At 46.2% G+C, this 16,181-nt stretch overlaps 1 protein-coding gene across 1 annotated transcript in view; it reads left to right on the top strand.

The window, feature by feature from the left end:
• Scnn1g (sodium channel epithelial 1 gamma subunit) overlaps positions 1-15,933 on the top strand; it is a 35,589-nt gene extending 19,656 nt beyond the window's left edge. Inside the window, exons 7-13 of the mRNA XM_008843820.2 lie at positions 8,333-8,431; positions 10,527-10,644; positions 11,182-11,260; positions 11,348-11,405; positions 11,586-11,647; positions 14,037-14,112; positions 14,486-15,933. Of these exons, the coding sequence (XP_008842042.1) occupies positions 8,333-8,431; positions 10,527-10,644; positions 11,182-11,260; positions 11,348-11,405; positions 11,586-11,647; positions 14,037-14,112; positions 14,486-14,866 (873 nt within the window). The 3' untranslated portion in view covers positions 14,867-15,933. The remainder of the gene's footprint in view (positions 1-8,332; positions 8,432-10,526; positions 10,645-11,181; positions 11,261-11,347; positions 11,406-11,585; positions 11,648-14,036; positions 14,113-14,485) is intronic.
• The last annotated feature ends 248 nt before the right edge of the window (positions 15,934-16,181 follow it).

The raw sequence follows: 16,181 nt of genomic DNA, 5'->3' as shown, positions 1-16,181 counted from the left end.
TAATAACTTGAAAGTGTAATCCCTTGAACTCTTAAAGAAATATACTGATGACTTTACTCTTTGGTTATACTTTCCTTTTGGGTGTTTAAGACCATACAGTTGGCCCAAATAAACCAATTTATTTTTACACTTAAGGTCATTTGCAGATCTGTTCCTCAGGGGTCACATGGGCTTGGGAGGAGCTCCTGGCTTTTTCTTTTACCAGTTCCATCTATGTGAAGATAAGTCAAAGGTTCTGCTCAACCATGTCTGGTTCCACTTGGGAGCATGAATGAGAGGTTTCCTCTGAGTTGACCCTCCTCTTTGTAGACTGGACACTGGTTCAAGTCCATCTCTTGGGGTCTCCATGGTGTCCCTGAACAAGAGGACAGGTGACTCACCACAGTTACAGGACATTTGAAGAGATGTTCCATAGTCCCCTGGAACTTAGTCAACCTTGGAGGGCAACGGGCAAAAACTGTCCCTTAAGTCCCTCTGAGCAATTAGTATAGGCCTCAAAGTATGGCTGTTAAACACCCAAGAAGGTTAGTTCCACCAGTCTGCTACTTTTACTTATCATGTGCTATATAGATAAGGCTTGGGTAAAAAATACCAAATATTCTCAGATAATCTTGCCAACTGTTACTTTTAAAGTACAAGCTCACTGTCTGATTTCCCTGTAACGAAAGGCCTCCTGCTGTTGAAGTAAGATGTATCGTATTCTTGGGTTGAAATAAATCAAGAGGGAGGTAGAGCTTGAAAAGTAGACCGAGGCGAATGAAGGGAACTCTTCACAGGCTAGGCTGATGCTTGCAGACTTGAATCATGAGGCAATGAGGACAATTATAGGACTGGATCTGTGATTCAGATGAGTGAGTGGTGGGGGTGGAGGAGATACTAAGAAAGAGAAAGTGTGGGGGTAGAAGAATAGCTGGGTGATTTCCAATAACCCCAACAAGAGAGGATGTGAATCAAACAAGACAGTGAGCAAGAACGATGGGGAACCGGCTGATTCAAAGATGTTTCTCTGCATCTCGATGACTGGATCCAAGGAAGAAGAGAAGCTTCTAGCTTGGACAGCCAGATAGACTGGCATGTCATTAGCTAATGTGAGGAGATTTTAGGTGGGTGGAGGAGATGCTAAGCTCAGTTTTAGATACCGTGTCACTTAGGTTTTTGCTCCATATGAAACACCCCAAAATTAAGTGGCTGCAAACAAGCACAAATTATTAGATCAGACTGTGGGTCATACAGTAAGCTGGGTTCACCTGGAAGTTTCTCTCATCCAGACAAGACTTAACTGACCTCAACCAGTGCCCACTCATGGCATGTGAGGTCAACTGCTTGGTCTGCTGGGCCACCTTTCTATGGAATCTCCACACTAGCTGACTGGCTTAGACTTGTTCACATGATGACACAGGCTCCAAGCTTAGCAAAAGAAGGTAAATTCTGATATGCAAGCACTTTTCAAGTATCTACTTGTATCAAACTTTTTAATAACCCATTGGTCAAAGTATGAGTCACATGACTAACCCAGATTCAAGGAGTAGAAAGTAAACTTTATCTCTTCATGGCATAGCAGGATTTGGCTATTTTGCAAGCTCCCACAGATGAGATATGGTAAGATATTTGATATTTGTCGTTACCTAAAGCAGAAATTGCCAGTGGTCAGTTAGATCTCAGCAGAAGGGTTTTGGCTGGAAGTCACATTTGGAGATATCAACCACTTGTGTTGCTGCGATGAGTCATGGTTAGAAGGCACATAAACTTCAATAATTAGAACTAGCCTTCTTGATGAACTTGTTCTGGGCCAGGCACTGTGCTAAGCACTTTTCTGGCATTAGGGTCAATGAGTCCTCACCACAATGATTAGAGGTGGAAAATTAAGAGGAGAGATTCTGGACTGGAATCCCATCTCTCTCTTACCAGCCATAAGCAGCCCATGGACATTCAGCAAGTTCTCTCTGTGTGTCTTTCTGCGTGTCTCTCTGTTCTCTCTCTTTCTAGCCACATACACACCGTGTACATACAGCGAGTTTTCTCTCTGTGTCTTTCTGTGTGTCTCTCTCTGTTTTCTCTCTCTCTCTCTCTCTCTCTCTCTCTCTCTCTCTCTCTCTCTCTCTCTTTCTCTCATTTATCTTTTTCCCTGACAAAAACTCAAGCTCATGCCTTTCATCCCTGCACTGGGGGGAAAAGAAGCAGGCGGATCTCTGTGAGATTGAGGCCAACCTGGTCTCCATAGTAAATTCCAGGCCAGCTAGGGCTATAGGATGACCCTGTCTCAAAAACAAAGCAAAACCTCAAGTACTATATTTTTAAAGACAGAAAATCTCAAATGATCAAATACATTAAGAGTCACAGAACAGGGCCTGGCCCCAGAACAAAACATCATTTCTAAGATCATTTTTTAAGGAAACAACTCAACTTAAAATGAAAATTTTCTGTGAAAGCTAAGAAATCTACAGCCTGAATCACCAGGCAGGACAGAGTATCCCTCTTAATAGGGATACACCCTCTTAACAGGGATACACAGTCCTGCCTGGTGATTTAAGGGGGCTGAAACAGGATACCAGATTGGGCTATAGGGAGACCCTGTCTCAAAAAAGAAGGAAGGAAGGAAGGAAGGAAGGAAGGAAGGAAGGAAGGAAAGGAGGAAGGAGAGAGAAAGAAAGAAAGTCCTTATTTTCAGTCCCCATTTCTCTAGGTTCTGAGCTGAGAATTCTAGAACCTGTGGTAGTACCTGTGCTATCACATTAGGGTGGGCTTGCTATTTCCCCTCCCAAGCAGCCCCCACCATGAGTAAGGGACTCTTCTTATACCCAGAGAAGAAGGGTTTAAACAAGTTATCTCTCTGTGCCTCCTTTTATGAAAGGTAGTTCAGCTGTTGAGTTTCCAAGAGTTGATACAGTGTATTCATTCCTGTTTTCCTTGCTGTGCCAAAATATTTGACAGGAAAGGTTTGTTTTGGCTCACAGTTTGAGGGTACAGTCCATCACGGTGGGGAAGGCAAGGCCTCAAGAACAGCTCTTGCTATGGTAACAGGAATGGGAAGTAGCTGGTCACATTGTGTCCACAGTCAGGAAGCAGAGAGATGAGTGCTGGTACTTAGCTCATTTTCTCCTTTATTACTCAGTCCAGGACCCTAGCCCTGGTGCTGCTCATATTTCGGGTGAGTGTTCCCTCCTCAGATAAATCTTTCTGGAAACGCCCTCATAGACATATCCAGAGACATGTCTTCTAGGTGATTCTAAATACTGTCAGACTGACTAACAATATTAACCATGGCATACAGGAAGATGCTTGCCATAAGCACACTGTAAAATTGTTGTTCATGAGGGGCTGGAGAGATGGCTCAGCAGTTATGAGCACCAGCTGCTCTTGCAGAGGACCTGGGTTCAATTCCCAGCACCTACATGGCAGCTAACAACTGTCCATAACTCCAGTTCCAGGGGAATCTGACACACTCCTCTGCCCTCTGTAGGCATTGCACTATATGAATACACTTAAATACATGCAGACAATACACTCAAACACATAAAATTTAAAAACATATAAATTTATTAAAAATTGTTGTTCATGAAAAAACTTGAAGCCCAGGGAGGACAAATAATTCAATCCAAGGCAGGCAGTTGGGATCTGAATTCAGACTTATTCCAACTCCAAGTCACCATGTTTCTGTTTGACTAGCCAGCCAACCACCACTGCTTGCTTAGGCATGATTGACCATTGATCCTAATATGGTTGTTCCAGAAGGGGCCCTTTAGGAGAGCTGAGAATCCACCCACCTATGTGTACAGTCAGAGAAGAGAGATCAAAAGTGGATGCTAGCACCTGCTGCTGTGAATAGCCCAGGACCACCATTTTTGCCTGCTGACTTTGATTGGTAGACATCTCAATCACATCTTCCAGGGCTGGGTGAAGTAATGGGATTCTTTTTGTTATATGGAGAGTCTTTCATTCTAGAAAAGTTTTGCCCAGAAATGTACACAGTCGGGACAGAAATGCAGGATTGGCCTGGGTGAGCCAGGAGACCAGCTTGCTTACTGCTCACTCTCTGTGAAGGCCCTAAGACAGGATGCAGGTGGAGCATGGTTTGTCACAGGCCGCAGGAGACACAGATCCACATTTTGAAGCCTGAGTTCTTTTCAGGTAAAGCTGGGGTCTTGGCTTCTGACACAGAAAAGACTTTTAGGAGAAGTCAGTATGAGTCTGAATTGGAGTTATTCTTTTTTAAGGCTTTAATATAGATGTATGCATGGCAGAGAGAGAGAGAGAGAGAGAGAGAGAGAGAGAGAAACTTAAAAGGGCAGTAGAACATACCAAGGAGCTGGTGCCGGCTCTTCAAAAGAAGTCACCCAGGCTTCTTTGGAGGCTGAGGCAGGAAGAGAGTAAAGAGAAAGCAGGAGGTGAAACACTTTCCTAACATATGCAAAGCCATAATTTCAATGCTGGGGTACCAGCAAGAAACAAGGGAAAGGGGTTGCATTGTGGGATCTGAGGTAACTCAACTCATTTTCTGGACAAACTTTTTGGTCTTTTTGAGACAGGGTCTCCCCGTAGCCCCAGCTGGTCTGGAATTCACTATGTAGACCAGGCTGGCCTTGAACTCACAGAGCCTGATTCTGCCTCCTGAGTGCTGGGATTAAAGGCATGCACCACTACATTTCTGGGGCAAACTTTATTGGAAGGGGGGGCTTATTCCTAAATTAAGGTGGGGAACTCCGTGAATGGGTCAGGATTTTCCTGGAATAGTGTTTACTCCCCTTTCTGCTTATCTGGGGTTTTGCTGTGTCATGGCATCAGATACATGACGGGAGCAGGCAATTTTGCAAGGCTAATGATATGGAGATGTCATTATAATGAAACAGAGGACAATTAATGGTCAACTCTGTTGGCCATGCTGGTTCCAGTCATTTCAGAGTGGTCTTGCTGTAATACATCTTCAGCTGCACAAGCCTCTCACTGCCATGCAGTGTCCTCCCACCCCTTGCCTATCTAGCCTACCTCAGTTTGAGAACTTCTAAGCTGTGACAAGGCATACTCTAAGAAGATGATTTCTTAGGCGACTGGCTAGATTGTGGTTACCACTAAAATGCAAAAGTAATTATTAGGTGACTCCCCTGTGTGGGAAAGACTGGCCTAGGTGAGCATCTCACACACTAGGGATGATCATGACGGTTGGAACCCTCCGTGACAGGGAAGGCCGGAGCTGGCTGTGGGGCCCTGATAAGGTTCCCCTTTCACCACTTCCTCACCCCCTTGCTTTCCAGGCACGACTGCTACCTGGGTTTTCCAGTGAACACAGTTCTTCCCCTTAAGGAGGACAGCTAAGGATCCCTGTGCCCTGTCCCTGTCCCCTCCCTCAGAAGGCCAGTGTGTTAGTTAGCTTCATGCCACATGACAAAATAGTAAGAAAAGCAACTTAAGGGAGAGAAGATTCATCTTGGTCCACTCCCTGGACCCTTGACTCTGTTTCTGGGGTTGCGGTGAGGTAGAACATCATGATGGTGAGTGTGTGGCAGAGGCTGATCACAAAGTGGCAGCCTGGGAGCTGAGAGAGGTCACAGGAAGCAAGGAGCAAGGAACAAGATGCATCCTCCAAAGGCACACCTTTAGTGATCTATTTCCTCCAACTGGGCACTATATCATAATATTTCCATCATCTCCCAATATTTCCATCAGATTATGAATCAGTCAATGGATTAATCCTATCATGAAGGCAGAGCCTTCACCTCCAGTATATAAGCCTATGGGGGACATTTCATATTCAAACCACAATATATGGTTTGATAAAAATGGGCCTTGTGTCCCACACATATGCCCACATACCTATGCATATATGCACACATACACTCACACCTACCCATACATGTGTGCATACCTTCTCTTGCATATACACATGCATACACAGATATGCATGCCTCCTCACACATGCACCCTTGCTTTGCGCATATGCACATACACACGTATGTGTATGTTTTTACACCTCTAGAAGTGGGGACAAAAGCCAAAAAACATCTCTCCATCTTCCAGAAGCCAGCAGTTCTGGAAAACTGAGAGTTGAGGGTTGAGCCGGAGAGCATTCCGGCAACTTTGGGGAACTAAAGAATTTTACCCATGGGAAATAAGTGAGGAGAAAGCCCATTTTCCTTACTACCCTTGGTTGCTTCAGAAAGTATCCAGAACTGGAAAGAGCTCTGAAATACCCAAGGCTCTTCTGGAAATAAGCTGCATTGCAAAGCAAAGACCACTGGGTACTGAGACATCATTTGGATTCTAGGACATCTATGCTTTCTGAGCATGCATGTACTTTGCTGGCTTCATATGACTCACCTGGGCACACAAATCTACTTATCCAGATGCCAGAATGTGTTCTTTCTTGCACCAGAAAAATAGAGTGTGTGGCAGACCCTCTGAGCTCTGTGGACAGATCAGCAAGATCTGAGTCCCCAAGGCTCATCTCCATAGGGAGATTGCAGCTTGAACAGCCCCACATGTGGCATGGGCTCAAGTGTCCTCAGGGAGAGCCCCTGCTTGACCTCTCTGCACTTCAGTTCCCAGCCTAGCCTGGGCAAACAATAGAAGCTCTAAATGGATTTGCTATCCAGCTGCGAAGTCCATTGATTCTGTACTGACCTGCAAACAAATTCACTTGTTATCATTAGTGAAAAGGGCAAGTTGCAGAGCAAAATGAATATATGTCTGTCTGTCTGTCTGTCTGTCTGAGATCTTCGCTGTGAGAGTGCATACCCCAGGGAAGGGAGCAAGGCGGCAGCTCCTTTGCCCTCTGCCTGCTTCTGTTGTTTCAAAGTGAGCACTGCCAACTGCCCTTGAGGAACTTGCAATTAATTGAGGGAGACTAATGGGTCAGCAGGTGAATTACAAAATAAACAGAAAAAGATTGTAGCCTCTTGACATGTCTACGATCTGTTTCTGGGTGGAGCCTTCCCATTCTTTGTTTTGCCCAATTATCATTCTTTCTTCTAGAAATCTGCTATTTTATATCTTTACCCCATCCCTGTCTTCTCCAATAACAACAAATATACATGGGTACATGGGTGCACACACAGATTCCTGCACAGAATATTGCTGTAGGCTGGTTAGAATTTATATTTGATTTTCCCTCTCTCCAGAGATGTTATCCTTCCCCATCCTCATTTTTATTTTTTATTTGGTTTTGGTTTCTGCTTGTTTGGTGTGTCTGGATTGTTTATTCACTGTGACAAATGTTAAACTGAGGTCAAACTTGGTGAACTACAGTGAGATACGGCTGGATAAGGGTTTTGAACTAGTGGAGATGCTGTCCCTCCTATAATGACTAAAAATAACCTATAATGATAAGATTATTTTGTCTTCCTTGACCCTTTCTAAGAAAGTCAACATTAGGGGTCAGAAAGACAAGGAAATGGACCTTTCTGAGGGGATGGGAATTCCAGGCAGCTCACAGTCCCTACGCCTCTTCCTAACCTTCCTAGCCCCTCCCAGCAGATCCATAGGTAGCTTATTACCATTCAGAACAAATCCAGATTTCTCAGCAGAGTGTGTTTTGGCCTTGACTCTTCCCCTGACTTCATTTCCAGTTCCAAAGATATCCCTCCTCTCTTTCTACAGTGCTAGGAATTGAACTTAGGGCCTCACACATGCCAAGCAAACACTCTACCACTGAGCTATATTCACAGCGCATTTTTTATCTATACAGATAAATGTGTGTGTGTGTGAGAGAGAGAGAGAGAGAGAGAGAGAGAGAGAGAGAGAGAGAGAGAGAATATGTATGGGGGTGTACATGTACAGGTCAGAGAACCTCAGTGTCTGTCCTCACCCTCCACATTGTTTGATGCAGAATCTCTTGAAGTTTTTTCACTTCTTACTCCAGGTCAGCTGGGCTACAAGCTTCTGGGGGAGTCTCCTATATGTCTGCCTCCCATTTCCCCAAGGAGAGCTGTGATTACACACACACACACACACACACACACACACACACACACACACACACTACTGTGTCTAGCTTTATGTGAATTCTGGGGATCTGAACTCATGTCCTCACACTTAAATGGCAAGCACTTTACCCACTGAGCCATCTCCCCAGCCTCATCTCATTTATTAGTAACCACTAAGGTGAGGTAACTCATTGCCCATCTAGCTGTATACCTTTTAGAATGCAAGCACCATGAAAGCAGGTCACTTGTCAACCTTGCTCATTGTGAGTTTCAGTCTCTACAATGGCACTAGGCACCTATTAGGTACATGATACATTTTTGTTAAGTGAATGACTAAATAATTCCTTGGTTCCTGGGGTCCTGTCTCTCTGAGTGCTGGGGAGGGCATGGATGACTGTGTGCTATTGTGATTGCAGACACAGTCCTTCAAGCTGAGTGAACCCTACAGCCAGTGCACAGAGGACGGTAGTGATGTGCCCATTGAAAACATTTACAACGCTGCCTACTCCCTCCAGGTATGACACAGTAAGAGCCTTTAGCTTTGGGTTGTGGCCTGGGTCCAGGAGATGAAGTTATACCTAGGCTGAGGTGTGGTTGGGACCGGGAACTAGGTGAAGATCCCTGGGGTTGGTCCAAAGACTTTAGGTACAAATGGTGCCAGCTGGTTCCAGTCCTCTTCGGTCCTCTGTAACCAAAGCTTAATTGATTCACTGAGGTTTGTATGGAACACAATGTACAGGCCAGATAGGCCCGCTTGCTAAATGGGCCTTGGCAAGGGAAGACAGAAGGAAGCAATCTACAGGAGACATTAGAACTAAGGGGGTCAAAGGTTGGACTTCTAGACCTACCTGTGCCCCATGATTTGGGCAAGTTGTATCTCTTTGACAGCCACAGAGCTGTGTTGGATCAGGGGCAGCTAACTGGCAGCTCCTGGGCACCTCCAGGTTGTACACTGATTCCTCTAGCCTGGATGACATTTGAAAATCAGAAAATGTCTCAAGGAGATCCAGATTTCCCTGGGAAAATGAAGTGAGTGGTCTAAGATCACTGAACCTGCATTCCTGCAAAACAAGCCATGCGAACAGCCACCCCGCAAACAATCAGTGAATTGTCTGGTCTCACAGCTCTGACACCCCCCACCCCACCAGAATGTGCTATTCATCACTGGCCCTGTAGGCATTCCAGTCTTCAGTCCTTAAATGCGATGAGTGATGAACTGCTGTGCTTCATTTTACATACTAGGAGTCTGCAGTTGGCCTCCTGCTAACTCAGGAGCCCAGTGAAATCATCTTTGCAGAATAAAAAGACCAGGTGGGAGCTGGAGAGATAGCTCAGCCAGAAAAAGACATGCCTCAAAAGCCTGAGGCCCTGAGTTCAGATTCCCAGAACCTTCATAAAAAGTCAGGTGTGCCTATAATTCCAGCAATAGTGGGGTGGGAGGTAGAGACAGGTGGGTCTCTGGAAGCCCATATGTCAGCTAGCATGGTCTACATGGTAAAGTTCCAGGCCAATGAGAGACCTGGTCTCATAAAAAAAAGATAAAAGTCACCTGAGGTTTGACACCCAAGGTTGTCCTCTGAACTTCCAAATACATGTTGTGCATGTACATTCACACATGTAAACACATATGCATACACCTTAATAAAAAGGACCAGATATACAGAAAGGCCAGCACAGGATCCTCCAACCTCCATCAGAACTGACTGAGCTGAGAGGTGGTGTAGACACAGAGCAAAAATGGAGTTAGCCAGAGAGTGTCTACCTATAAGAAGGAGAACCACAATGGAATGGATTTTGGGGTGGGCGGGGGGGTGGTGAACTCATTAGAAAGATGCCTTGGTAAAGTTTGATGGTAAGTTACCATGCACAAATATTTTAACATATCCTTGTATTTCACACTCACAACAATCTCATGGAGTATGCATTATTGTACTTAACTCAAAGATGAAGAAACAGATCAGAGATTTGAGTGATCTGCCTGAGGTCACTCAGAAGACAGATATCAAAACTGGGATCTGGGCCAGGTATGGTGGTGTACATCTGTAATCCCAGCACTCGGAAAACAAAGGCAGGAGGATAGCAAAATGGAGGGCCAGCCTGAGCTACATAGTAAATTCAAGGACAGCTTGTAACTGCATAGTGAAGACCCTGTCTCAAAAACCAACACTAAGATTGAACCTGAATAACCTGACTTTGAAGCCCTGCCCTTTTCTTTTATGCTAGAAGCTTCCTGGACATTGTGGTATTGATCCTGAGAGATCCCATGTGGAGGGCCTGGACCTGAGAACCGGACTGTTAGGGCTGTGCATCGCACTGTTGGTGGTTGCTCCATTTTCCCCATTCACCTTGATGCTAGCGCTCACCTGATGGAGAATGACCCCTTAAGCCCCAACTTAATCTGGTCTTCATGTCTCAGCCTCAGTTCTCAATACATTTTCTAGCTTGGTCCCTGTTGAATCAGAGACTACCCCTGGCCCAACTGGTATGAGGGATATGTGGATGTGGCCAGCCATGGCAGGGTAATGCTCTGGAATGAGGGATGTAGAAGCAGAGAGCTCTTGGCACCCACTTGCAAGAACATTAAGAGCATACCTGGGTCTTCTCTTTCAGATCTGCCTTTACTCATGTTTCCAGAAGAAGATGGTAGAGAAATGTGGCTGTGCCCAGTACAGCCAGCCACTACCGCCAGCAGCCAACTATTGCAACTACCAGCAGCACCCCAACTGGAGTGAGTGATCCCACCCCAGCCTTGTCCATTCAGGAGGGGAATCAGCTTGGCCCAGTGATGGCTCCCCTGAGATGCTCCTGAGCCCCTGGCCCCATTGTCTTTTGCCTGAAGAAGGTGTCAGAGGCTAGTTCTGTCATCAAACCTGGTTTAAATTATATTTCTCAATTATGGACTATGTGCTGTATCCCAGCCTGTGCTAACAGCTTGCCCATATAATCTACTCTAGAAGGTACTATTGATAGTATCTTTACAGAACAGAGAACCCAGGTCCAGAAAGTATAAGCAACTTACCTGAGGCCACATAACCAAGGAGTCCAAGAGCTGGACCCAAACCAAGGCTGCCTACCCCCCAACTCACCACCACTGGCACTGGTTCCTAACATCACAAGCCAACATTGGTCTCCAGAAAACAAGTGCCTCTAATGGGTAGAGAAATAAATGGCTAGCATGAGATGTTGGGGGCTCCTCAGATGACCCACCCCTAGGAAGGGTGCTGTGGCCCCCAAAGTTCACAGTGCCTTCTACCCTGTCCCCCAGTGTATTGCTACTATCAGCTGTACCAGGCCTTTGTTCAGGAAGAGTTGGGCTGCCAGTCAGTGTGTAAGGAAGCCTGCAGGTGAGTGGACCTGGAGGGCTCGGGTGGGTTGGCAGAGCTGTGCTAGGCCAGCCTCCATGTTCACTGTGTCCTCCTTTCTCCCATAAGCTTTAAGGAATGGACACTGACCACCAGCTTGGCACAGTGGCCATCTGAGGTTTCTGAGGTAAGTGCTACTTCTGCTTTTTCCCCTGGAGCCCCTCATGTCCTCAGCTTGGCTTGGGAGGCGAAGTGTGGAGGTGGTCCTTGGGTGAGTGGAGCTATTCTGCCCTACCAGAGAAAGGGTACAGAGGCTGAAGAGGGCAGATGGGTACCCCCAGGCCCATTCTTTCTTTCTCCATCACAGAAGTGGCTGCTCAATGTTCTCACCTGGGACCAACGCCAGCAAATAAACAAAAAGCTCAACAAGTAAGTTTACCTCTACCCAGTTCCCTCTGCCTCTGTCTGCCAAGACTCCAGCCCCTTTGCTGGCTTCCTCATTGCTAAGCCCTCTCCTTTTCGTTCATTCAATCATTTAGTCAACAAATATTTACTGAGCTCCTATCGTGAGCCAGGCCCCGCTCAAACTTTTGTTTGACTATGATCTACCATATGAAATATATTTTGCATTGTGGTCCATTGAGTCTATAATTGAAATAAAACATGCAACAGTATTTCCTGACAATGTACAAAGCACCTGGGCTCATTTTCAAATGACATTCGCTGTGGCCAAGCAAACTGTTTACAGTTGTCTCAGTTTTCTTTCGGTACCTTCTGGAGGGGGAGGGGGATTAGTTCCAGGACCTCCTCCCCCAGTGGATAACAAAGTCTCTGAATGCTTAAGTCCTATATATGTAAAATAGTTCAGTGTTTGCATATAACCTACCACATCCTCCCAAACATTTAAGTCATCTCTAGATTACTCATAATGTCCAATATGATGTAAATGCTATGAAAATAGTTGCCATACTGGATTGTTCAGGGAATCTGACAAGAAAAAAGTCTGTGCATGTTCAATCCAATTGTATTTTTCCCTCTGACAAATTTCCATCCAAGCTTGGTTGAACATGGTCCCAGAACCGACACACACAGCAGGAGGGCAGAACGTATTTCCATCCTATTGTTAATGACTCTCCCATCTCAATTGACAAACATTTTGGATATACCTTTGAATACATTCCGATAGTTCCTCATCTTTTTTCTTTTCTCTTTCCTTTTTGGGTTTTTGAAACAGGGTGTCAATGTGGCCCAGGTTAACCTCAAACTCACTATGTAGCCAGGAAAGACCTTGAACTTCTGATCCTCCTGTCTTCACCTCCCAAGTGCTGGTGTTGTAAGCATACACCACCATGCCCAGCTTTCCCTCTTCTATTTAATTTTGAGAAAGATACCAGTCAAAACCCAGTAAATTTACTTCATGGCTTACTGACTTGGAAAAATATTTCTCTGAGCATGGCATCTTCTAATTCTACTTGGATTTTCCACAAAGTATTCATTTCTGAGAGTCCTTTAGCAAAAAATGATTCAGGCCAGAGATCAGGGTGATGGAGACAGAGTTGGGAGAGGCTGAACTCACTTTTGCAACTCTGGCCATGTAAACTCACATTTCTCTGACCATCATCATGTCCCAGTGCCCAGCACAGAGCCTTCCCCAGTGAGAGTCAATCTGGCCTCCTCCAACACAGATTGTCCTATTAAAGATGAGTTGCCCTGTGAGTTGCTGTGGGGAGTGGGCCTGTGGGGTAGAGGATGGAACTCAGATAACTAAGCATGGCCTCTGCCCTGCTCCTAAGGGGTTTGCAGTGGTAAAGATAAAGATAAACTTAGCCAGATGTATGCTGGTACATGTCAGTGATCCTAACACTTGGGAGCAAAGGCAGGAGGCTTGAGGCCAGCCTAGGCTACGTCATCAGGCCCTGTCTCAAACAAACATGACAAACAAAGAAACAAAGAGTACAATAAGACCAAGTACTTGCAAAGCAGAGATTCAAGTGTTACAAACCAATGGCCCCTGGCCAAATCTGACCCCAGAAGAGCAGCCATTATTTCCTGAAAGACCCAACAAGGAACCTGGGTTCTTACATCTCATGGAATGGCTAAGAAACAGTGGAAACTCGAATGAACAAGAACCTTCCGACTCACCGTTGCCATATAAGGAGACAGTTTAGAATGGTAGCTAAGGGCGTGGCTTTGAAACCCAATGGGTCTAGGTTTGAATACTCGCTCATCCCACAATCAGCTATGCAGTCAGGCAAGTGAATGAACCAATCTGTGTCTCAGTTTTCCCATCTGTAATATGAGGGCATGATTAAAGTGTGGCTCCCTGCCTCAGAGAGACACTGTGAGAATACCATTTGTTCATGGGGAATTCTTCCAATAGTGCTAGGCAACACCGGAAGTGCCTAATAGATGCTAGATGCTATTATGCTTATTACCGCTATTACCTTAGTCCCGGCCTACTTTGCTCACTTACATCACCTGCCTGTCTCCTGTATGAGTTTGAGATTGCAATCAAACAATTACCAATGTCAAAATCTAATGGGAGTGTGGCTGGGTGGATTGGTTTAATTGAAAGGTTAAGAAACACTTTTTTTTTAAGTGAATGAATGGCCTGAGAACCAGGCCCAAGTTGAAAATGTACTCTGGAATGCAAAAAGAGCTTCAGGAACAATGTCCTAATACTCTAGGGGAGCTCAGAGTATGGGCCAAGATGGGGGCTTGGGCAGGAAGGAGACAACAGCTATGCTGAGGGCTGACCATCTGGCAAGAAGCCAAGTCTCCCCACCCACCTGAGGCTTATCTGTTGGCATTTCTGCAGGACTGACCTGGCCAAGCTTTTGATATTCTACAAAGACCTGAACCAGAGATCCATTATGGAGAGCCCAGCCAACAGTGTAAGTGATATGCTTGCCCAGATCAGTCCCAGCTTCACCAATGTGCCCGTCTACCTGGCTTAGGGAGTGCTGTCAGCTTCGGGGGGCTCCATCGTAGCATAGGAGGGTTGCAAGAGATCAGTTAGACCTTAAAGAATGAGAGGGGACAGGCCTGTAGCTCCCTTGGGATCAGGACCAAGCATGAGACCAACTGGGGGGATTCCTTTTTTGAGATAGGGTCTTACTAGGTAGTCCAGACTGCTCTTAAACTGGCAACCCTCCTGCCTCTGCCTCCTCAGTGCTAGGATTACAGGTATATGCCTCCACTCTCAACCTGGGAAGGTCCCTCTTGTTTTGGGCTCCTCTTGAGGGTGTGGCATGGTTTCTCTTGCAGATTGAGATGCTTCTATCCAACTTTGGTGGGCAGCTGGGCCTGTGGATGAGCTGTTCTGTTGTCTGCGTCATTGAGATCATCGAAGTCTTCTTCATTGACTTCTTCTCCATCATCACCCGCCGCCAGTGGCAGAAAGCCAAGGAGTGGTGGGCCCGAAGGCAGGCACCTCCCATCCCTGAGGCACACCCCAGCCAGCAGGGCCAGGACAATCCTGCCCTGGATGCGGACGATGACCTACCCACCTTCACCTCTGCTATTCACCTGCCTCCAGCTCAGGAGGCCCAGGTGCCTGGCACACCGCCCCCCAGATACAACACCTTGAGTTTAGAGAGTGCCTTTTCTACCCAGCTCACAGATACCCAGCTGCCCGATGAGTTGTGAGGCAGGGTTGGGAAACACAGTCTAGATGGCACCACAGCTATGGTCTGAGACAAAGGGACCCTCCTGCCTTTGCTCTGGGCTCTTGGCACATGACTAACAATCTGCTGTGAACAGGACAGGGCTGGGCACCTGCAGAAGGACATTCTAGGCCCGGCCCCCCTCACTCATACTCTCCAGGATGATCTTGCAGGCTGGACTTAACACGTCTGTGCTGGAGAGTCAACAGTAATGGCCCAGGCAGAGGACATCAGTGAGCTCTCCACAGGATCCTGAGGAGAAGGGAGCTTCCAAAGCCCCAAGCTCAGGAGGTTCACACACAAAATCCCTGGCCTGGATTGTGGCCCAAGCAGATGACCTTAGGTAGCAAGGCTGGACAGCCACTGCCTGATTGCCTAACAGGAGAAAGCACCAGCCTTGGATCCTGACTGGTCATGAATAAGCTGACTTCAGTCACTGACACTGGGGCAAGGTGGCTCTGTGCCCTCAGGCAGATAGCTGGCCCAGTGCCTGGGAGCATGTTTGGAGAGGGTGCAGTGGAGAGAGACTGAGGGGTGTGACAGGATGTCCCCCCTCAGGGAGTAGGGTAGGGCACAACTCTGGGCAGCGAAGGCAGCGCTCTGGGCCCTTCCCAAGTACAGAAGGGCCAGTTAAAATGCATAGCTGGACACTCCTGCCAAATGCTGTTCCCAGAATCCCATTTCCTCAGCTGCTCTTTCTACCTGCCAGTTCAGCAGCACCCCAAAACAGACCTCCCATGCTACCGGTGTCTCCCCTTCACCAGCAAGCCACTACCACAGACAGCCCACTTCCAACCATATACATACCTTTCAAGTCCAGTGTCAGCTCATGAGTGGTATGCTGGGGGCTGTGCAGAATACTTATGTAAATTACCCTAAGGGATAGCAAGCCTATAGGCCATATCCTTTATTATGCCTGTGCACTGAGAATGTGTGTATGTGTGTGTTTTATAATTTTTACATAGCTAATATATACATGTACATATATATAAGAGAATATTTTATGACTTATGAAAATAATATGAGTTCCAGATATTGTCTATAAATAAAGTTTTATTGGTACACAGTTATACCCATTCATTTGTACTTTGTTCATAGCTGCTATGCAACTGGATTAGCACGGTTCAGTGATTAAAACACTGGCTCTTTCCAGAAAATATTTGCAGATTCCCGGGTTAGGCCATTAATGAGTTGTAAAAACTGGGATAAGTTACTTGCTCAATGCGACACAGCCAGGAAGTTGCAGAGCTGGGATTTGAACCCAGACAGTCTGACTTTCCAGCCTGTGCACTTTCACA

The sequence above is a fragment of the Nannospalax galili genome, unplaced genomic scaffold (assembly GCF_000622305.1).
Source record: "Nannospalax galili isolate Female #2095 unplaced genomic scaffold, S.galili_v1.0 scaffold381, whole genome shotgun sequence".
Lineage (NCBI taxonomy): Eukaryota > Metazoa > Chordata > Mammalia > Rodentia > Spalacidae > Nannospalax > Nannospalax galili.
Note: the sequence above shows the minus strand (reverse complement) of the source record. Positions and strands in the feature narration are given on the sequence as shown.